This window comes from Colossoma macropomum, unplaced genomic scaffold, assembly GCF_904425465.1.
Source record: "Colossoma macropomum unplaced genomic scaffold, Colossoma_macropomum, whole genome shotgun sequence".
In the NCBI taxonomy this organism is placed as follows: domain Eukaryota; kingdom Metazoa; phylum Chordata; class Actinopteri; order Characiformes; family Serrasalmidae; genus Colossoma; species Colossoma macropomum.
In genome coordinates, this window is record NW_023494810.1 from 16,145,234 (window position 1) to 16,170,147 (window position 24,914).

The window sequence follows — 24,914 nt, forward strand, 5'->3', positions numbered from 1 at the left end:
ATCAGCTTTAGGCTAGAGGATACACTCAATAACAGGCTGTGTCTATAAGGAGGTTTTGTTATTGTGTTAGCGTGACATCCACTCACATAAGGCCATTCGCACTATAGTTATTACTGTCAAGACAGTAAAAAACAAAGCACACTGCCCTTGTATGGGATCTGTTTGAACACATTTTGTGTAAAAACTTACATAAAATTAACAAATCTGCTTTGAGAGTGCAGAAACACCCCAGCTAAAACTAATTCAGCTCCAACAGGGCTTAAGAATTAAGAAAGAGACACTGAAGGTGCAGAAACCAGCAATAGCCAGTAGGTGGCACTGTGGCTCAATGACAGAGCATAGTTATTTTGAGGGAGAGAATTCATTACAGGATCACTGACACCTTCACCAAAACACGCCCAGCATTTTCCTCTGCTTGCCAACACCCTTTCTGCTGCATATTTGCCTTCTCGAAGACAGAAAACCCGTTTTGTTGATGAACTTATAAGGTGCGGCTCAACTGGGCAACATCATTACTTCAACAGATTAGCATTAGCTTCGCTAACCGTCTAAGAGTGCAATCATAATTAGAGGTTTCTGTGGTCCAGTCCAAAACCTCTGTACAACCTCATTGCAGGAAATTCTCTTCTTCTCTTTCAAGCACGTAATTAGTTCACTCCCTTGTTCTCTCGTTTGCCAATTATTATCTTAATTATCCCTACGCGTTTATTGCTCTGTCCCACGCCAGCCGCCGACAAGAATCAAAGGCCTTAGCAAAGTTTTTGCCCAGCTCAGTGTGTGTGCATTATATTTGACTTACATATTAGAGATACTTTGGATTTTTTCATAGTGTTCTTGCTAATGTTGACTCGCTGGATTGTTCCTCTTTGTTTACTTTTTATTGAGCAACTGTTGGTAAAAACCTTTTTCTGTGGGATTAACATTTTTAATATCTTCAGCTGTTGATGGATCTATCTGACATCTGTCCCAAAAGACGTCCAAAAAACATCCTGCTTGATCTCTCTGATGTCAGAAGACATTCAGCTGTTAGCCGACTGTTACTTTACAGCTAATCTTCAGTGGTGCAGCTTGATTAGATGTGCTGGGCTCTATTCTGCATTTTTAGATGAAAGAAGATAAAAGAGACCCTGTGGTGGATCTGTGATGGGGTCAGAGGACACAAAAAAGCCCCAGTGTTCATTGGGTCTGTTCGTTTTCACCACCTGGTTAGCTTTGATAGTAGCTGCTACTCAGGACCAGGAGCTGGAATGCTGCCTGTGGATGATAACTTGGAAGATTCTATTTAAAAGCAAAGCTCCTTTGAAAAGTTTTCATAGGTCCCCTATGTGCCTGTGATGGTTAGCTGGTCCTAGATTAGGACAGAATGGTCAAAAGTACACCTACAGACAAGAATTAAGGCTTCAATATACTTTTTGTCTCTTTTTTCTACGTAACAGTATGTCATACAGTGTCAGAAACCACATAAGAAAGTCTGTTTGAAATGACTAAACTCCACATGGAGGCAAAGTTTGTGATGAATTAGGCATGCAGTTTGCACAGTGCTAACCGGTGAAGTATAACCTTCCATTACTTAGCTGTATTAGCCTTACAGCTCTAGTGCTAAACAAAGGAAGCAAACTTTGGATGCTAAATATGTCTTGGCTGATTGACAAAATTGTGAAAATTAGATTTTTTGCCAAACTATTCCTTTAAAGACTTTTTGACCAAAGCCCGACAAGATGCTCCTAAAGAGCACTGAAAGAAAAGAGTGGTGTGTAACTAAGATCTAAAAATTCAATTTTTTGGATTACACAGCAAGCTCATCATAATGACCTCGTAATGACCATTTAATACATTGTAAACGTTATCTATGAACTTTAAACTGCTAGTGCATGCCCTTTTTGCACACTATGGTAATGAGAATTACAACCAATGCATGCAAATCTTACATGAGATTACACATGGATTTTCTATGAGGTTTGGCACAAAGAATGAAGGAGACAGATAGAGAAGGGGTGAGGGAGAGAAAGGATTATATCATGTATTATTATTATATTACATGTATGTATCATCAGTTATACAGCATTATATATAAATAAATATGCATTAATTTCCAGTCAAAATGGCCATTAAGTAGTTACTCATTTCTCAGCATCAGGACAAAACATACATTTAACAAAAAATCAATAATATAATAACTAACTATACATACATACATAAACTTTGCCTTTATTACAGCTTCCATTCTTTTCATAAAGTATGCTTTTAGCTTTTCAAAGAAATCTGCAGGGATATCTTTCCACACCTCCACCTAAGTTCAGCCTTAAAAGTTTTTGTATTTTCTGCTTCTCTCGACCCAAGTATTCCCATACGCACCCAATGATGTTCAGGTCCGGGTTGGTCAGTCCATTGTTCTGAGAACACCAGCAGCTTCTTTGTTTGATTGTTTGATTTCTCAACCAGAGCACTGAGTTGTCTTCTCACAGTGGAAGGATGGACAGAAACACTTGGAATGTTTCAGATCTGAACCACGAGTGGAGCTTAACATTTTACCACCTCTCAAAGATGAAAGCTTTGAGTACTATTTATCTGATAGTGATAGTTTGGTGGTCTGCCAGGTCTTGCGCAGTTGTGGAGTCACATTTTGTTTAGATTTTTAATACCTTTTTGAACTCCACATTTGGAAACTCTTTATTTTCCTTCAACTTTCCTTATGCAAGCAGATTATCTTCTATCTAATGTCCTGAAAAATGAGTGAGCTGTATTTAATGTTGTTTTGACTGGAAATTGAATGAATGAAGGGTGGCAAATTAAAGGAAAAACTAACATAAATGGAATAGCATCTTAGTAAGCAGAACTAAACTGAACTAAGAGAGAGAGAGAGAGAGAGAGAGAGACTCACCTTCACACACTCCATTCCTCAGCTGGTAGCCACTTGGACAAGAAATCTGCCTCTCACACACGAATGCCCCCACCGTGTTCACACAGCGCTCGTCCGGCAGGCAGGTGTGTGTGTTCGTCACACACTCGTTGAAATCTGGAGAGGCAGAGGGAAGCACGCGTGACAGAAATTACTCAGCGTTACTGTAGTTCCAAAACATCCAGCCTCAGAAACACGCTGAGACTGAGCCAGACACACAGCTGGAAAAGATATGGCAAAGGCCCCGGCCTGCAAAAGCTCTGTTTGGCAGCTCAGCCTGCAACATCATCATAATCATGACAAAGCACATGGAGCCGCAAGCAGATGGAGCAAACACACACCACACACCACACATGGAAAGTAACAAATTACAGCTACACTCGTTACAATGCTTGAGTACATTTTTCTCTGTTTCCACTACAGGCAGAGGAGACAACCCAGTTTTTATTACCCCTTTGTGGGGGAAATTGTGTAAACTAAAGAAGAAAAGAGATTGTTGGCCCAACAGTTGTTTAACTGTATCTAAAAGTTAGCTACACAACATAGACAGTTGCTATAAATGTATGTACAAATGCATTAAATAGCATAGCATTATTTAGTTTTACTAACCATTACTAACCAACCTAGTTGACCAGCATGAGCAGCTTGACAAAGCTAGCTGTCTGGCATGACCAGCTTAGTCAGTTGAATAGTGTAGGGTATGTTTTCATCTAATCCAACTAGAAGTCCAGCTGATCAATCGCCTTAACCAATCCCGACCACCAAGACCAAAAGCAGCGTACACCATCACAAATTAGCTGTCAACAAAAGCCTTAGCTGTGTTTTAGCATTTTTTTATTTAAGGTAGACTAAGTTTAGGCAGCTGAAAGCTTATTTATTAATACTTGCTTTATTTTCTTCATTATTATAGAAATTATTATATGTGTTCAAAGGCATTGCCATTACCATATTTCCGCATTATATTATTGCAAAGACAGAGAAATGTATATAGAAACTTTAATGCACTGGTCGGCCCTAGAGGGTCAAACCTGTGCTACTGTTTGCTAGCTACCAAAGCTAGCACAAGATAGCATACTTGCTGAGAAAAACAGCTTGGCAAGCTGTTGAGTTTCATGGTTTAGCTGGTCTACCATCATGACCAAGTAAGTCAACCAGAATGACCAAGGCTGGTCGGCCAGCGTGACAAGCTTGATTTTAATTGGATTAAGAATTTTTTATTATTATCAGAAATCTGGGGGGCCTGGCTTTTGGGTGAGGAAGCCTAGGCCCTCCCAGGCCACCATCCCAACAGGCAGAGACCTTCCAACAGCTCAGGCTTGTAAAGCGAAACGCTCTGGCAGCTGGGTGGTGCAATCTTTCTCCTTAGCGTGGCGGATATATGCTTCAGTATATAGGTTTAGTTTATGTTTCTGCCATTCCTGCATGGGCCAGGTTCATCAGCTGTGAAGGGGGATTTATTAAGGACAATAACTCTGGACAAGGCTGCGAATAAATGATTCAAAACAAGGCTGGGAAAAGGAGTATGGGAAAGAGAGGAGAGAGAGGAGAAGGTAATTATTTCTAGCTTGGACAATGACTGCTTGGTAAGCCAAGAAGAGGATTCACGATGTCATACTATTGCCAGGGAAAATAATTTTGGTGTGTGTGCAGCTATGTGTGTGCGTATGGACTGTTTGTGCTGTCTCTTAGCTTTGAGTGCTGGAGGGAAAGAGCATGAGGTGCCTTATCAGCGCACCACAACAACGGGTAAACACCGGCGCGAGAAAAACATCGATTTACAACATCAGGTTTTATCTGGCAGTGTTGAGTCACAGTGGAAAGTGACAGTGTTGTGGTGGAGCTCAAATCTCCTGCTATGGGGTCACGGTCACTGCAGGGGTTACACAGCCTGCTGTATGTGTGTGTGTGTGTATGTGTGTGATTTGTGAGGGTTTGAGTGTCCATGGCTGATGTCCAATGTTAAAGTTCATCCTGAATGTGGCGCTGTCCGGTGAGACGTGGCTAAAACACAGGCACCATTCTACTGCTCATTAGAGAGTAACCGTGGGGGGAAAATGGGCAGAACTGCGGCAAATGTCTTTGTATTCTGCTCAGGACTCCATAACTGTTATTTTGCCACAACCTTGTGGCAAAAAGTACTCTTCATCAACTACACAAGATATATTTCATCTGTGCATACCCTGTACTGTAAATCAGGAAAGTGCTCTTGAAGCTAAACTGAAATGCAAGCTAATATTGATTACTGTTAGCTTACCTTACTCTGATAGCAGTGCAGTCTGCTGAAGCTTAGCTGTTATCAAATTATGTTAGCTACCTAGCATGCAAACTGCTAGGACAGTGGTCTGCATGATGTTTTACCACAGGCACAATCCCAACCTCGTCCTCATCTAGCATACAAAATGTTTTTTATCATTAGTTCCTATTGACTTTAATAGCCTAAAACCTAGTGATTATATCTAACATCACATTTTGATTGTTGACTTGACTGTTAGCCAGGCATTTTCCAGGATAATTGTTGAGCACTTCATTTTTATGTTTTTATGTTACAAATGTTTATTAGCCTACATCGTTAACATCTTCTGTCTGATACTGAGATAAAAGTTATAGTGCAAAAATAAAAAGTGTGCCTTTGTTGCTGGCCAAATGTCTGAACCTGCTTATGCTTGTTACTAACAACAATTTGGTGTCAACAAACAACAAAAAGCAACTGTTTTCTATATAATGCTAAAGCTCAAGGCTCTAAAAGACACTTTAATAAAGGGGCATATTACCTTATCATGGTAAATCAAGTTTCCATAATTTGTTTGTATTAACAATTAGCTTGCATTATCATACTTGTATCATATTAACTTGTATCATATTAGCTTAATGTTAGTTTAGATAAAAATGTCATTTAAAGGCCCCTTAGCCTAATTTTTTCTTGTATTTCTCTTTTTCCGGAGTTCTACTAATAATATTTGTGTGGTTTATGTACCAAAAACAGTCGTAGTTCTTTTTTTACATGCCCATTTTCCTATGGGTTTATCCCATAGAACTTTTTTGTTATTCTGGCTTTAAAACTGATATATGTAAATGATCTCTGTTCTGATTGGTTAGCCTATACTGAACCTCATTTAAAAAGCAGCCCAGACTGCAACACGTCTTATTCAGCATGAACTAGGTGGATTTATGGAAATGTGGTGGTTTTTGTGACATCACAAAAACAATAAATTCAAAACAGCCTGTTCTAGCAGCTTGTTTTTTTATACATGGACTGTATGGAAAATTAATTAAAGAAAATGAGGAACTTTTCCATGATATAGGCTCTCACTCAGATAATTTTTATCCTCTCTGAGGCTTGCTTTGGGACACGGGAGCACAGAAAGCCAAAATGAAGTACGACATGTATGCTGTAGAGTCTTCCGTAAGTGAGCAGATGTTTGACAAAGAAGTTTGCTGAGGGATACAAAATGTGAGTGAAGGAGACTGAGTTGCTAGCATTCAGTCTCCTTTTTACCTTGTTCAAAGTAGAAAGTAAGATTTTCCCCCTGTGAATGGTTATTCACTATGTTTGAAGACCAACTGCTCCTTGTGTTTCAGGGAGTGAAGGAAAGTTCACATCACACAGCTCTCTGTCTCATGGACTTTGATGGACACGCTTGTTTTTTGTTTTTTTGTTTTTTAGGGACCTGTTTGCTGGGCTTTGGGGATGTGTTATTTCCAGTGAGTTATAAAAGTGGAAGCACGGACTCTCACTCTCTCACTAGCCAGGTTCCTATCCACATATTTTAAGTGGCTTTTGACAAATCCAAAGAAACAGACTTGTTTAAAATGAAAAGTACTGAATAAAATCTCAGAAATACACATTAAAGTTTGTGCTCTTGCTTGGAGTGGATAAACTTTTTGCAAAAAGAAATGCAATAAATTACAATGGAAACACATTTGTCGAATAAATAATGTAAATGTGAATAAATAAAGTCACATGACTAATGAAGTGTTTATATTTTTGTCTGATAGTAGCTACCAGAGATTGAGACTCAAGTCAGTGACTGTCCTAGCAGTCTGCATGTTGATTTTACTCGCAACTCAACTCAACTTGTGCCTAACTGACTCACAGTTCAACTCGGACTTGTTTAACTGACTCGTGACTCGACTTAGACTTGTGCTTAACTGACTTGTGACTCGACCCAGAATTGTACTTAACTGACTCACAACTCAACTCAGACTCGCACATAACTGACATGCAACTTAACTCAAGACTAGCACTTAACTGACTTGCAATTTGACTCAAACACTTGACTCAGACTCCCACCTAACTGACTCGCAACTTCACTCGGACTTGCGCTTAACTGACTTGCAACTCAAAACCGATTCTTGCTTAACTTACTCGCAATTTGACTTTGACTCATGCTTATCTGACTCACGCTTAACTGACACGTGACCTGAGTGTAGTGAATAATAAGTGAGTACTTCACCAGCATTCCAGTCCAACTCAACCTTTTGGAAAAGGAAAGGTGCCAAAATGTGAGTATTATCCCCGAGCAGCAGAAAATTGTAATTCACTCTGGACCTGGAGCTAGTTAAAGGCTCTCCTAAGTCATCGCAACTACAGTCTGGAGGCAGAAATTAAGAAAGGTAAACAGCAGTCATTACTGTAATGCCCTTCAAAGGACAGACCAAAGCACTACATACAATTATTGCAGTCTTTCAAGTAAAACAATAAAACAACCTAATTTAGCTAATCCAGCTAAAGCTTTAATAAGTTACAGATCATATTCTTATAAAACCTAATAAAACTTCCAGCATCATGCCCGATTGCTCTCTGACATGAGGTGCCTTCCATATTATGCACAGCGTTGTTCTCATATTTTTTTTTCTTTTGCAATATTTCAGTTTTTCTCTTGAATATAATCCGACAGCTGAAACCTGGGTACTGTCTTAGTCTCTCTCTCTCTTTTTTTCAAAATGCCCTTGCATTTCATATCCTCTTATTTGTCTGAACAACAGCCATGGTAAAGTCTTACACCACAGCTTCAACCAGTAAAATTAACCACCTTTCATAGCAACTGTTGCAAAGTTAAAGACGTTTTATACGTTTCGTAGTGTGAAGCCTGACAGTGTGGAGAAATATGTGAAGCAGTTCTATGCAGTTCGAGCTTCATTAATGCATAAAATCACTGAGAAAACAGTGTTTCTATATTTTGATTAATCAAGACATTCACATCTTCCTATGTAAAGCACTGTGGTTGAAAATAATTCAGGTTAACAGTTCACTGCACCAAGCCCATCTAACCAAGCTTTAACGATACATGCTGTGATCTTAGCTTTAAATCAGTCCTCATGAAGTCAAAACGATCTAATTCCAAACTGCTATTATGTGATATTTTTCCAATATGACAATGATATACAATATACTAAAATCCTTGAATACATAATAATTTACGTATACAGAGATACAATTCCAAAACAGTGAGACAGCACTCAAAAATTCATTCAAAATTTGATGCCTGCAACATGTTCCAAACAAATTGTGACAGGGGCATAGGGGCATATTTACCTCTGTGTTACATCACCTTTCCTTTTACCAACATTCAGTTATTGTTTGAGAATGTGGACACCAATTGTTATAGATGTAAATGTGCAATTTTTTTCCCATTCTTGCTTGATGTAACACTTGGGCTGCTCAGCAGTCAACACTGCACTTCATAATGCATTACATGTTTTTAATGTGAGACAGGTCTGGAATGCAGGCAGGCCGGTCAAGCACTTGCACTCTCTTACTACAAAGTTGTAACATATGTAGAATTTGGTTTGGCCTTGTCTTGCTGAAACAAGCAGGGACGTACCTGAAAAAGATGTTGTCTAGACGGCAGCATATGTTGGTCCAAAATGAGTATGCACCCCTCAGCATTAATAGTGCCTTCACAGATGTGCAAGCCACCTTGTCACTGTCACTAAAACACTACCCATACCAAGACAGACAGTGGCCTTTGAAATTTGGCCTTTGTTGTGTTGGCAAGAATCATGTTTTTTTCCTCTTTGCCCCAGAGCACACAATGCCCATTATTTCCAAAAATAATTTATAATGTGGACTCGTCAGACCACAGCATGTTTCTACTTTGTGTCAATCTCAGATGAGCTTACTCTCAGAGAAGTTGGCGGTGTTTCTAGAATGTCGTTAATATAGGGCTGCAGCTTTTCATAGTAGGTTCGTAGCTTGCAATTGCAGATGCAGCAATGAACTCTGTATGCTGACAAGGGTTTTCTGAAGTGTTCCCAACCCCATGTGGTTATATTCTTTACAGAAGCAGTGTTTTGAATGTACTACTAAGAATTAAAGGTCACAGGCATTCAGGACTGGTTTTTAGCCTTGCCCTTTATGCATGAGATATCTGGTGCCTCTGAATCTTTTAATGATGTTCAAGACACGGATGGCGCAGTGGGGCATTGAGAAATGTGGTTCATAACCCCCTAAAATCTCAGGCTTATTACATATTAAGGCTTATTATTCTATAACTGCAGGGACTTCAGTGCAAACTGGTTGAGCTGTTCTTAGGATATAAAAGTGTGTAAAAAAAACTCTGGGCCCACCAGTTACACTGTTGGACTATTGTCTCACACAGTTTTTGATCATTCTACAAGCTTCCTAATCTTACACTTTTTTGGAGTGTGTTGCAGATATCAAATTTGGAAATTAGCGAATATATATATATATGTATATATATATATATATATATATATATATATATATATATATATATATATATATGGATACACACACACGCACACACCATACATACACACACACACACACACACATATATATATATATATATATATATATATATATATATATATATAGATAGATAGATAGATACACTTTTGTGATATCAGTATTATAAAGGTTAATATCATGATAACAGTTGACAACGATATATTGTGCAGCCCTGGTCAATGTTTATTAATTCACATTCATTGTCAAGAGTCCCACCACCTTTCAAATTCCAATTTAACCCCTGGTCACCACACAAACTACATTACACCTCTGTGACTCATTTTAGCATGACACCCTCCTTTCAAAATGCACCACTCTGAAATGCATTGGAGGCCATGCGTGTTATGAATAATGCATTGGCATGGCCAGGCAAGCGCTTTAGAGAGCCTGTTAGAGGTGGGCATGAGGCTGCATGACTGAAGAGCAAGTGGTGAGGATTACAGGCCGTGAGTGTTATTTTCTCCATCAAACACAACATGGACTGAAAGGAAAACAGCCCTAGCAGTGTGGTGAATAAGCAAATTTGGCTATTCAACTGAGTAGCTACCTCTGGCTTGCCAGTCAGATTTATAATAGTCTGTCAAGTATTAGCCCTTAGAAGTGTAGAGTTATTACTGCTATTTTGCTATACCATGTAAATGTGATTATGTAAACAGATAATTAATACAGTTACATAATGAATTACATATACATATACAATAGAATGTAAAGACATTCTAGTGACATTCTGTTATATTTACATTATGAATGACATTTATATATCAACAGGAATGTTTTCAAAAATGGACAAAAGCTAACTATTAATCAAATTCATCAATAAGTTGAATGAAAAACAGTTAATTTCAATTTATTTGCTGGGTTTAACATATTGGAAAAAAATAAAACATTTTTAAAAAAGTGTCTTAACTTTTGCACAGACCATATGTTTTTTTCTAATATGTTAAATTAAAAAATAAAACAGTAACTGTTCATTAAATCAAATTCATTAAATTGTTCATGTGCAGAAGTGTGTTCTCTGTAGAAGATGCATTAATTTATTTTGCCTTAGAAAATCAATTTCAAAAATCATTTGACCAGGGGTGACCAAACTTTTACATTTGACTGTTAATGGTATTGGTTGAAAGTCTAGAATCTGCATTTTCAACATAATTTTGCTTCTTGGTTCAGTGAGCCACAAGAGAGAAATAATTAACATTAAATTAAAAAAACTGAAATACAATAAAAATGCTTGTGTAATTGCAGGCGATAACTGTGACTTCTAAGGGTAATCACTTTTATTAAATCATACATAATTCTGCATGTTAACTAGCAGAAAGAAATGACGATTGCTGTGAGCAAATCACACAGAAGCTTCTCTATGCAGGCTCTTTGCAGATGTGTCTGCTGTTTGGTTTAAGACCAGTCCAGGACTACCTCAGGCATGGAATTGATTTTTAATAGCCTGTAACATTTATGTGCATGCCCCAATGCCTCGTGTTTCTGCTATGATGAAGGTAATGCAAAACAAATCCGCTCAGGCCTCAGAGCTTTTGATGAGAATTCTGAGCGAATCTGATCCTTATAATGCGACCACATGCATGAGAGATTTAAGAAAAAGCATACCAGTGGGCTTTTTGCATTTCCTCACTGTGAGTGTGTTTGTTTTTGTACATTTTCAGGACAAGGATACTCTGACTTTGTAAGAAAATTAAACATGCACTGACAGCATATACACATTTGATGTATAATGAACTTACCGTTATTACATATTGGTACTTACATACAGTACTGTGCAAAAGTCAGAGACCACCCTTTGTTTAACTGATTTCCAGTCCAGTCTAGACTCTGAGGTGGTCAGTCCACAGCTACTTTATTTGATTTGAAAATGTTCTTCTTTTTTGCCTATTTAAGTTTTCTCAATTACGGCTTCGTGGCAGCTACATATCCGTTTAGACCCATAGCAGTTGTCTTTAAGTTGTCTTTTCACAGTAGAAGGATGGACAGCTCTGGAAACTCCTATTTTCTTTCCCTTTTTGTCTTTGACTTTCTGCTTTCTTATGTAAGTGGATTATCTTATGTATAATCTCCTCAGAAATATCTATTTTACCTGGAAATTAAATAAAACGAGTGTTCATTGAGTTTAGCACAGTACTGTATATACCAAACTTATAAAATATATTTTTATTACATATACATATTTACATATGAGACATACGTATGATCCCACATCCTGACAGTGTATGAAAACAAATAGTTTTGTGTGTCGGGCATTATTTCTGGCAAACCAGAGAGTAGCTCCATAGAGATGCAGTGTAGCAATGGTAGCTAAAAGCCTTCTTACCCACACACTCTCTATTATAGTTGTGAATAAAGCCCACGTCGCACCTTTCATTCAGAGACACACACTGGTACGAACCCCCTGTGTTCACACATACCTCCTCCAGCGAGCAAGTGTGTGTGGCCTTCCTGCACTCATCCACATCTATGATATACATAGATGGACGTAGGAACACACACACACATGTACATCAAAACACATACATTAAAACAACACAAGAATCTGGCCACTAGTGAGACCATTAGAGGTGAGTCTGAGTCAGACCCTAAATAGTGCATACAATCTGAATTTTACAGTGCATACAATCTGATTTATTGAAAAGTATTCTACCCATGTCGTTATATATGATCATGTTTTTTGCATGATCCCTGTACCATTCCACACACCGCCGACTACGGTCGGGTGCAAGTAGTCTCACGGAACCGAGAATATATGTCTGGGGACAACCTGTTATACATTTGATGCTGGATTGCAACTAAATCTGCTGCAAACAAGGGTATGCGCCTCAAGGGAAAACTCAGGTGAAAACAGTTCCTGTCCATAATGAAGAAGTAAGTTTATTTTTTAAATGCAAAGTTGGACCCACTTCTTTAACTTCTATCACCTGCCCTCTGATATCTACTAAAGCTCATGGGGCTAATGACAGGCTAGTTGGCAGTCAGACAGTGTTGACCATTGGCCCCTACTTTGAGCTCTGCCATCACAAAGCATTGGATTAGTTTAGAAATTTCCGTCTCAGTTTGTTCCCACTCTAATAAGTCCATGTTCCCACCCATGGTTGGCCCAAAATTCCTCATGGTTATCCCCAGTTATGTATTCTCAGTACCAGACACATCTGGCTCCACAAGACTGGGGTGCATGTAGCACTGGCCACACTGTACACCTATTTGCACCATAAAAGAAAAAAAAGAACTGAATGAACAAATGGTGAACTTTGTGTCTGCACTAAAACTGACTAAGCCATTATTACCAAATATCCTTAGCTAGCTAACTCTGCTAATGTCTGAAACTATGTTCAGAGGTCTGTGGCAATATGTAGGCATTTGTATTTGTCTGGTGAACTGAGCTGTGAAACCTGGGTTCAAGCTATAGCTTACTGCAAGCTAACTGTCTTTACAGTAGTTGTTCTTGCAAACTTATCTAGCTACAAGGTTTGAGCTACCATTAGCGAACTACCTCAATAACTATGCTATGTCTTTCCAGTGATGGTTCTGGTGAACTGAGCTTGTGTAAAGCTTATGTTCAAGCTAGTTTTGGCTAAGCACTAGCTAATTTAGTTATAAACTTGCTACTTATGTCTTTTCAGGTTCTTTGTGGTTCTGGCCAACTGAAATAATCAGCAAGCTACACATTTAAGATAAGCTCATTTACAAATCAGGCTAATGATTGAGAACGAGTGCTAATTCACAATTGCTAGCTGTAGTAAGACTAACATTACAGTAGCACAGTAGCTTCACAAAATAATACTACCCTTGTCTGGTCTGTACTTTGAAAGAAAGTGTTTATTGTTGTCAGTTGATGTTGGTTGGCTCAAAGAAAAAAAAAGGAACTGAAACCAAGGCTGGGTTAAAGTGAGCTCTGTTTTTTTCTTTTCAGCGCTGCTGATTTGTAATCAACCATTTCTTGCTGGTTTGCGTGAGTGTTGTGGCACGACAGTTCCTTTTGTTTTGCAGCCACATGTTCTGTAAATTCACAAGCCAAAATTCTGTTAAAAAAATATTATATATATAATTATTATGATTTACTGTTGGTCATGTCTTTGGGCCCCCCTCAAGGGCAGGGCCTGGGGCACCCCCACCCATGTGAGTCATGTTCTATGTTTTCTGTGCTTAATTTTTTTTCCTCAGGTCCACTTATAGTGTCTGTGGAGTTTTATGTTCCAAAATCAGTCATAATTCATTTTACATGCCAATTATGCAACCTTTATTCCTTAAAATAAAACGGGCCGTTTCTAAGCCTTTAAGACTGATTAATGTAAATTAACTCTGTTCTGATATATGTACATGCATTAGTTTTTGTGACATCACAAAGGCAAGGAATTCAAAATGGTCATTTTTTTCAGCTTAGTTTCCATATAAGGTCTGCATTGACTGAAGATTAAATGGTACGTTTTGAGACTTTAACAATGTTAACATAGTACATCAAACTTTATTTCAACAAAGCAAGGAAAATTTGATTCACCATGATAGGAGCCTTTTAATTCCAGTTTGTGGCTCAACACCCCTGTAATGTTCTTTCGTAGGTCAGAGGATAAACTCACATTACGACATAATTAAGCTTAAATGAGAAGGAGTTGGATTTAGTCAACCAAACAAACTGTTTCCTTGTAGTTGGACTGTATGTATCTCTAATTTTGTGTATCTATTACATATAATGTTTACCATGTAAATATAATTTTTAAGAAAGAACAGATGCTTGATATGGGAAGATTACAATAGACCATGCTGTGGACCCATGTAGATCGTCCAGTGCAGCTCTAATGCACCAAGTTTTTGAAATTTATACCATGAACTGAATGTAACCTTACATCAGCACATTACAGAAAAAAAACATTCTCATTTCCTGTCTCTTCTAGTGTATGGCTGAAGTACTTGGCTTTTCATCCAGGCTTCATCTAAATGTGCTGTTTGTTTTGGTCCAGAACAAATCAAGCTCTTGGCCCACCCACATGTTAACATATGGGAACACTTCAGAAACAGAGAGAGAGAAAGAAACAAAAGAGAGAGAGAGAGAGAGAGAGAGAGAGAGAGAGAAATGGCCTCATCAAATATACTTGATAGTTAAATGAACAGAGCTTTTTGAGCCGACTCAAACAAGAAACAGTGCCTGTGAAAAGTTTGGAGACATCTAGCTTTTCACAATGTTTCTAATACAAATGAGTATGCAGTGTGCAAAATACCCCCTGGTATTTGGGGGGTCCCAGATTAGCTTGCTACGCCAGTGCTGGCTGGCTGCTGACTCACTCACCCTAGCAGCACTGATGCTAGCTTCAGTGGCAACAAAATATTTGGTTCAACAATTCTTCTTCTGGAAATGTTATTTTCTATTTTAGTAATGCAGCCTTCCACACATTAACTGAGATCTCACACATCTCTTGTCTTTTGTTTGAGAAATGAGTTCAGTGACAAATGAATTTACTCTTTTCACCAGTCTCTTGGGAAACTGGACAAGTTTTCAGATTTACAAATCTGAAGGGCAAAGTTTTTTAGAGGTTGCTAGGCTATGAAGGACCAACTGGGTGAACCAATCTGCTATAGCGCCAGGAAGGAAGACCACCACCAACCCGAGGAAGACCCGTGCTGCATCTTTAGTCAGTTAAGAATGCTACAGACAGAAGCTCACCAACTGTGGGTGAAGGGTGAAGCAGCTAAACAATTTCCCTGAATTTGTATTTAAGCCTCTATTTTACCCTAACGGACAGCATAACGTCATAATAAGCGCCATTTGTGCCGCCGAGGGCCCGACTTCCTTTTCATCTGATAGGACAGCACAGAACAAAAAGTGCATCACATGCTGTTTGTTGCAACACAGTGTGACTGTGAAATTTAATGACTATAGAAAATAACTGCAATTAGCTTCAATAATCATCTCAAATAACTGTGAGTAATTAAATCATTGTGATAGGGCTACTCTTCATACCAAGGAAGACATTTTGATGAACATAAAGTTGAGTGCTGAAGATAAATATACCCATATTTTCAAATTATAACAATACAATATTAGCAAATTGCTTGTTCATAGTGATAAAAAGTAAGTATTTGTCTTTCTTGAAGCTTTTTTTTTGTTTGTTTTGTTTTTTTTTTTTTTTTTTTTTGGTTTACTTGACCATCAAGATCACTTACAGTCATATGCAAAAGTTTGAAAACCCCTGGTCAAATGACCAATAGTTTGTCACATCCTCTACATCCAAACATTTCTCTTCAACCTTCAGTGCTGCAGTTTCTACAATTTGCTGAGTTTAACATATTGGAAAAGTAAAACACAGAATATGTGTAATATCATTTTTTAAATAACATGTTAAATTTAACAAATAAACAGTAATTGTGCATTAAAATGTACAGAAGTGTGTTCACTGTAAAGGATTTGTTAACTTATTTATTTTCACTTAGAAAATTAACAAAACATTTTTGCACATGACTGCACAATATATGTGCTGTTATAAACAACTATGCACTAAATATGAACTAAAAACAGTCATAGTTTTACATGACACTTTTCCACACTCCCTTCGTCCCATAAAATTGAACAGGTTATTTTTGCTCCTGTTCCTTTAAGACTGTATGTAAATGTTCTCATCGGCTGCCCAGTTCTGTGATATTGTGACATCACATTCACAATTAATTCAAAATGGGCTGTTTTTGCAGCTTAGTTTCCATGTAAGGACCATATAGGGTGGAGAGTAAATGGCACAATTTTAACCTGTATCATGTTCACAGCTTTTATTTCAAATATGAAGGCCCCTACAGTTGAAAGGTAATGTTTATAATTCAGTGTCTTACCTAATTACAAAAGGAAGAACGTTGAAAAGCAGATGCTACAAGATGTCCCCAAACTTTTAGTGTACACTAAACTCTGTCTGTATCTGTCCTTATTCGTTTATATTTCACCTTGAAGCTATTTGTGTTTCATCCAAACGAACAGCCTGCTGTGTTTAAAGCTTATTTATCTGACTGTGTAGCTGGAGCTATTTGAACACGCCTACGCTGCACTGAGGGGTCTGATTCTACACACTTCACTTAGCATTTATGAATGAGAGTCAAGTTGCACCGTAATAAACCCCTTTATTAAAATGTACATTATAGCACAGCGTGAGCCCTGAACAAAGAGCTAAGTGTATGGCTGCTACAGTCATTAGAGTGGTATGAATCTGAGCTGCTGTACTACCAGCAGGAAAAATACTATAAGGTTAGATCCATTTACAGTTCACACCGACAGCAGGTAGCAAATTTATAAGCACCTTCCTTGCATAATAAAGACTCCCTGGCAGGCTAAAGACTTCACTCTTAGAAGTCTAGAATTAGTACTCTCATGTTGCTATACCAATGAAATATAACTGAGTAATAATGTAATTAATTACAGTTATGGCATTAATTGCACAGTTATAAAATGATTTATGTTCACATTCAGTTAACACTATGTTCATATTTTAATCATTACATCATTTGTTCGATTATCCTTCTTACATTCTTTGTTTGCTTTCATGCAAAAGTTTAAACACCCTGGTTAAATTACATGTTTTCTTGATTTTCTAAGTGAAAAAATGTTAACACATCCTCTACTGTAGACAAATGTAATTATTGTAATGGAATTACATTATTATTGTAAAGTTGTCATAATGTTTATATATGCATAATGTCTATATATGCATACTGTTTAACTGAAGATCAAATGCAGATATGTCCAAATAAGTCAAACAAGTGGGGTGTACTTACTTCTTCACTTGACTGTATAAAGATTTAGAGGATTTTCTTTTTTTTTTCCAAATGAAGACATTTAACAAGGACAAGGTGACTGTGGGAGGAGTTTAGGTTATTGTTTTATTGCTGGACTCAGTGCTGAAGTCGAGACACTGGGTCAGCGAGACTGAAGCTAGCGTTTTTTTTTTCAGGTGAGACATGAAACATTTGTAATGAAACATCTGTGCACATTCTGCTTCTTTATGAGTGACTGTCTCTAGCTAGAATATAGCCTAGGAGACACTAATCCATAGACTAATAGGACACATTTGTCAGGGTTTAGGTGTTTACTGAGTGTGTGTGTGTGTGTGTGTGTGTGTGTGTCTTTAGAGGCTCAACTGTATGTACAGTACTATGCAGAAGTCAGAGATCACCCTTTATTTATTTAATTTTCAGCCAAAACAGCTATTAAGTACGCTATATTTATAATACAGCTATAAAGTTATTCATTTTTCAAGAGATATGTCTGAGGAGATTAGATAAAAGATCATTCACTTGCATGAAGAAGGGTGAAATCATTAAAAGACTTAGAAAAAATGTGACTCCTAACAACCATGCAAGACCTGGCAGAACACCAACACGGTCACAATCAGATAAACAGCACTTAAAGTCAAGCTCCTTGCTTCAAATGTGAAAAAAGGCAACTTAATGCTATGGGCCTGAAGGGATGTGTAGCTGCCAATAAGCTGTTACTGAGAAAATGACAAAAAATATATATATGCAAATTTGCAAGGAAGTCTGGATTACTTGGATCCTGAGAAGCAGAAAATGTAACCAACTTCTAACTTTGGAAAAAGGTCCTTACAGACTTCTTTGAAAAAATTGAAACCAGGTCTTCTGAAAAAAAGAAAGGCAAAGGGTGGACACCCAAAATACAGAAAAAGATAATGTTGTATTTAATTGTTGATGTTTCTGTGTAATTTTATGTTAAATATGTTTCTGCTTTTTTTTCCTGGTGCTGAAAAATGAATAACTTTTAATGGCTGTTTCCACTAAAAATTAAATAAATAAAGGTTGGCCTCTGACTTTTGCTCAGAACAGTAGCAGTAAGTGTGTACAGTATAGCACTCACAACGGTAAGGTCACCTGTTCAATTCCAATATAATACCAATATCTGATGAAATAAAAAAAAATGGACATTGTCATTATAAAACATTTTATCTCTGAAATGGTAACTTTATAACTGTCAATGTAATGTGTAATTTAATATGCACATTAATATAACAATCAAGTTTGGACCATTTTAGTTAAAAACAAAAATATATTTATATATATGTGTGAAAAAGGTCACTTTGGATAAAAGTGTCTGGTAAAATAAATAAATATGAGATAATAATAAAGATCAAGCAGATGCTTATACTAATATTGAAGAAAAAAAGTCAGCTGTAGTGTCAGTTTACCTTCACAGTTCTGTCCATCTGCTTTCAGGGAGAATCCTGGGAAGCAAGAGCACTGGGCCTTTCCTCTGACCACAGAGCACTGCTGAGAGCATGGACCGTTACCTACACACATATATACACACACACGCGTATATACATTTCAGTCTCCAATTTAAATATTTTAGCTAAATAACAACCAGAAAAAGAAAACCAGAAAAAAAGGAATCAATGACATAATGAGAGCAGATGCTTGATGTTTCATGAAACAGATACAGCAATTAACATCTTTCCATGCTTTATGGTATGGCATGTATAAAAAGACTGAGCAAGCCAAGTTGACCTTGGATCAAGATGGCAAGTAGACAACATCTATATGACTTTAAAATAGGGCTCATTACTGTGGAACGTATGGTGATCACAAAAACACTCAGCTGGCTAGTGTTTCAAAAGAAACAGTGCCTAAAGTGACATCTGTGTTTGCATCAGTGGGGAATACATCAGTAAATAGGGTTGGAAATTCTGGTCAAAAATACACATTGAATGATCGTGATGCTAGTGTGTTAGTGTGATATGTAAAAAACAATAGAACAGCAACTGGTCCTCAGGTAACTGAGAATGTCAGTGCTGGAGGTGATCAGACTGGTGTCTGCAAGTCTGTCCACAACTACACAGAAAGGAGTATTATAGTAGGGCTGCAGTGCATAAACCCCCACTACAAATCAATATAAAGTTATTTTGACTGATCACTTTTATCCTATGATGAAACATTTCTGTTCTGATGGGAGTGGTCTTTTACACGATGACAGGGCACAAGAGGTCACTGAATAGTTTGCTAAGTATAAAAAATGATGTAAATTATATGCTACAGCCCTCACAGTCACCACATCTCAACCCAATTGAACACCTATGGGAGATTTTGGACAAATGTGTTAGACAGAGCTCTACTACCATCATTAAAACACCAAGGGAGTATCTTTTGGAAGAATGATGTTCCATCCCTCCAGTGCAACTCCAGAGACTTGTAGAATTTATGGCAAGGCAAATTGAAGCTGCTTTAGTGTCTCATGGTGGCCCAGCACGTCATGTTGGTTTTTCCTTTGTCACCCATCTGTATGTTGTCTACAAAAGTGGACTACATATGGGCTACAAGTGGAAAATTGTAGATCTGCACAAAAACTGGACCCAGAAGCAGGATTTGACCAAACAAAAAGCTCATCATTAAAATTGGCAGTCAAGGCTTTTACATAGTCTTCAGTTCCAGACATAGCTTAGCATAGAGGAGGGTCTCGAGAGATGATGTGTTGGCCAGATGCATCCGGTTCAGTCAGAGAGAGAAAGAGAGAAGAGAGAGAGAGAGAGAGAGAGAGAGAGAGAGAGAGAAAGACAGAAAAAGAGAGAAACAGCTCGGCCACTGGAGACTCAACTCAGCCATAGACGTGACACACATACTTGGGCCTTTGAACAGCCACTATAATTCTACTGCTCTTTTAATCACATGTACATTGAACCTTGGTGCACCTGGGCTTGCCTAAAGGAAATTATAAGTCTTGTGGAGTGCGTGCTGATGACAGAGGAGTATATGCTGATTTGTCGCTTGACCTTATTCACTCTGCTGAATGTAGCTGAATCAAGGGAAAGTGTTTGGTACCTTATAGAGCAGGGGTATTCAACTAAATCTTGTGTAGGCCCAAATATAATTTCTTGCCTATAAAGGATTTTGTGGGTAGGTTAATTTGAAGTGTTTTGTTCTGCAGTGGTGCTTAATATTTCCTTTTTTGACCTGCCTCACAAACTCTGAACACATCGTTTTAAACACTTTTTTTTCATTGTGCCCTGCGATGGACTGGTGATCTGTCCAGGGTGTATCACTGTCTTCCACCCAAGACCGCTGGGATAGGCTCCAGCCCCCCCCACGACCCAGAAGGATAAGCCGCTTAGAAAATGTGTGTGTGTGTGTGTGTGTGTTTTCATTAGCCACGTTTACATGCAGCCTAATAATCCGATGATAATCCGACTAATAGCTCAATCGGAATAGAATACGTCCATGTAAACACCTCAATCGGAATAGTCTAGTCCGATTGAGGCCACTCGGAATACAATTTCTGTCCGATTGAACGAGGTGGGTAAACCTCTAAATAATCCGTTAAATAGAAGAATAATAGCCATGTAAACGCCTGAATCCGATTACATTCCAATCGGAACGTGTAAGTACGTTCTGCGCATGTGCGTAGCGTCATGGCGAAAGTTTATACCGTTCAGCATGGCGGAGCAGAAACTGGTCTGCAGAGGAGACGAAGTTTATGCTCTGAGCTTTACAAGACGGCGGTGGGACGGGGGCGTCCAGCTTATGAGTCTCAAAACACGACGTCTTCCTCTCACCGCTTCCTTTATAAGCACATGTGAAGCACGTTTTTCTGAGTCTGACGTCATTTTAAAGCAATTAAAAACACGAGCGCGCCAACTGGAACCTCATCTCACGCGGACTGGACCTCATGTGATGTTCGCTGTCATGGTAACGTTTACTCTAAACGCCACTCCACGCATGCGCGTCATTGTCATTGTCAGTGTGCATATAAACAACTCAGTCTGAATCTGTAATCGGATTATATTCAATCGGATTCGCAAAAATCTTTGCATGTAAACATAGCTACTGTCAGCTTTCCTCTTATTAATAAGCTATTCAGACAATAAACAGTAAATTGAATTAATATCTATCAAAATATGCGAAATTAATCATTTTCTCATTAGCCATGTAGGTAGTCTTTGCTCTGATGAGCTGCCTTCTGCTAAGTCAGAAACTCCGTTTCCAGAAAAGTTGGGATGCTGTGCAAAAATGTAAATAAAAATAGAGTGCAATGATATGCAAATCATGTAAACCCTATATTTAATTGAACACTGTGTCCTAGAGCACACAGTATAAAGTATTTAAAAAGTTTGTATGAGGCTAAAATTGAGTGTTATATTAAACATCCAGAAAAGTTTAAATGAAAAAAAGACAGAAATATAACAAAATGTGGCTTGAATCAGACATATCTAAAGACTGTCTGGGCGTGGTTCTAATATTCTGATGATGGTGTGTGATTGCCCACGGCTCCCAGCCTACTAAAAACATTATCAGGCTTTTGTATGGCAACGTTTTAAAAGAGGGTAAAGTTCTTATTCCGTTTACTCCTGGATGTATAATCTAGGGAACGCTGGTATGGCCATTTGACCAAATGAACAGATAAATGAATGCTCTCATGCTCACTCATGCTTGCTAAGCCAGCTTTTGTTTGTTGTTAGCTTTCTTTTGCTAATTTTCTCTGTGACAGAATATAGTTTTTTTGAAGATGTGTTGGCGGGACAACTCACATCAGCCTAAAGTATGCACTACCCAAGATTAATGGGCCTCATTCACCAATATCCTCTTAAGTTTTTTCTTAAACTTGTTTTGAGAAAGGTCCTAAGAAAAAGTCTATGTGAGACTCATGATATGTCCTTAAACTGCAGAAGTGGCTGCTTATTTGTGCTCTTGAGTGTGTGTAGGTCCTGTTCTTCCCTAAGAACAAATCCCAAATAAGAAAACAGAAAAATCAGCTTCTCTAGTTTAACATGATTTTTAAAGTTCTTCAAGTTTAAAGACGATGTGAAGTGAACATGGTACAGTCTACCATAGGCACCAACCATGGGTAGAAAATGGGTCATTGCCTACCACCTCAAAACTAAAGTTGGAAGGGCAATACCCCTCCAATCGTGCACAAAACAATCTGAAAATAGCCGCAATAGTGAAATTGCTTTTTACAGTTGGAAAACAGTAGGGATTTTAAGCTTGCAGGTACACTGTGGCTACCAGAAAAACTGCTATTTTCTTTCTGAATTGGGGTTCTTTCCCCAATTCAACCATAGCCCGGCATGCTGGTAAGGAAAAACGCTGGAACAGCATAAAAATTTGTTTTCATAAATAGTTTTGTGTTTTAAATTAAAAGGTTTAAATAGATTAAGCACATTTTTTGTACATGATCTGCTCATAATATTACAAGTGACAAAGCAGTGCAAAGTGATCACACTCTCTACCTTGCCGTCTCCTGATTTTTCTTGACTTTATATGCACTTTGTTGGTAAATTACTAATCAACATTAGTTGAAATTTACTTTGAAGTATTCTATTTGTTTATGGAGTTTTGATTTCCAGTTCTATGGCTATAGTTTTTCTAGTCGCTGTAGCTGTATCAATTGCTGTCAAAGCTTAAAGCCCCCTTCATAGCCAAGATGGAGAATATGGGAGATGCACCTGAACTAAAACGATGCTGTTCATTAGAGTTAAGGTGAACATTGCACAGACTGGTGAAAGCAGGCTACCTGCCAAAGCTGAACCTCAACTGACACATGCCAAGTTAAATGGGCTGTCCCTTCCCAATATGCAATGTAAGGAGAAGGGGATGCAGCGGAGAGCTCTATCTAACTTGCAACAAACTCAGCATTACATTAACAAATGATAACAAAAATAAAATAAGGTATTAATATTTTTAATATACTTACCCACACTGCTAACTGGTGGGATATAATCTGTCAATAGTTGCAAGCTCTTTTAGCTTTGTAGCAATACTAAGTTGACTACATTCAGATTTGAAGGATTTGAAATTTTGAGATTTAAGTAAATATGATTTTTCTAGGAACTATCACTTTAAAAGGGTTACATAAATGCTGCCTGCCAGTTTGACATGGGCTGTCCTCCTTTGGGGTGGATATGGAAATGGTTGCTTACACAGTGGTTTAAATTCTGAAACTCAGTGCCAATAAAGCGGTATGAGTGAGGGGGGTTAGTGGAAGATGCTGTCGTCTGACATGGCTTGTGGTCTGTGTTGGGACACCACAGAGATGCATGCATATAAAAGTCTGGGGTGCTCCCCTCATTACCTATAGAGGGGTTTAGGAGGCCTCAGGCTTTGGTTTGGAAGAGGAAAACCACCATTTTACTGTTATAATATACTCTCACCACTTTAACATACACTGACCGTCCACTTTATTAGAAGCAGCCCCCTCCAAAAACATCATTGGTCAGTTTCTGTCCACAGGACTGGTGTTGACCAGATATTATTTGGGTGGTGGAACAATTCAGCAAAGCAGTGAAACCCCACTGTTCAACAGTTTCATGCTAGGATGAGAGTGGTCAGCCATCCAAAAAATATCTAGCCAAGAGTGTCGAAATAAGGGCTACAGATGGCTAATACAAACCGTGCATTAACAGATGAGCTTTGGCCTTTAACTGAACACCAGCAAGGTGGAGCTACAAGGGAGGGGTTTCTAATGAAGTAGTCACTACGCATGTCTGTAACAGATGTGTTGAGGTGAGCATTGACAAGTAAGGTAATATTATCCAGGAGAATATTACAGGATAAAATAGAAAGCTAAAACATACAGTAAGAAAATTAAACACATCTTGTGCACAGCATTTTGGATAACAGAGGTATTAGATACAAGAATAAAGGCATAAAGTAAGTGTACATGTGCTGCCTGCTTAAAATTTGGAAACACCTTCAATGTTTATTTAAAAATTAATGTTTCTTCAACAAACTACTGTTTGAAATATCAAAACTCTTTCAGCCCCGAGGTAGTTTAAATACTTGAAAGGCTTGAGTCCGGATGAGTGGCATTATTCCCAAGCAAGCACTTTCACAGATATTGGCACAAATATGTATACATGCAGTATTGCTTTCCTATAAATATTTATGGCTAGTCTTTAATATGTTAAGTTTAATATATTAAGTCCTTTAAGGACCAGGGGACATCTGTAATACACATTTTTACATTTCACCACAGTGATACAAATCCAGTTCCAAAGAAGTTGAGACAGTTTGTGAAATGACAATAAAACAGAAATCAGTGATTAGTAAATTCTGCTTGACCTGTATTAAATTTAACATGGTACAAAAACACAATATTTGATGGTTTACCTTATGAACATCATTGTATTTTGTAAATAATATGCTCATTTCAAATTTGATGCCTGCAACACGTTCAGAAAAAAGCTGAGGGGGCTCCCGAGTGGTTCAACCGTCTAAGCGTTGGCCCTATCATCAGGAGATCGTGAGTTCGATCCCTGGTGATGCTACAGCCATCCGTAGCCAGGA

At 38.1% G+C, this 24,914-nt stretch overlaps 1 protein-coding gene across 5 annotated transcripts in view; it reads right to left on the reverse strand.

Annotated features, from left to right (window-relative positions):
• The window catches only part of fbln2 (fibulin 2), a 390,205-nt gene that overhangs the window by 305,769 nt on the left and 59,522 nt on the right, over positions 1 to 24,914 (reverse strand). For 3 of the 5 annotated variants that reach the window (XM_036559120.1, XM_036559122.1, XM_036559121.1), the window contains 3 exons: positions 18,827 to 18,928; positions 11,974 to 12,114; positions 2,882 to 3,016 (listed from right to left, as the gene is read on the reverse strand). In XM_036559120.1, coding sequence (XP_036415013.1) covers positions 2,882 to 3,016; positions 11,974 to 12,114; positions 18,827 to 18,928 — 378 coding nt within the window. The remainder of the gene's footprint in view (positions 1 to 2,881; positions 3,017 to 11,973; positions 12,115 to 18,826; positions 18,929 to 24,914) is intronic. The other 2 variants (XM_036559123.1, XM_036559125.1) reach the window with 1 other exon arrangement.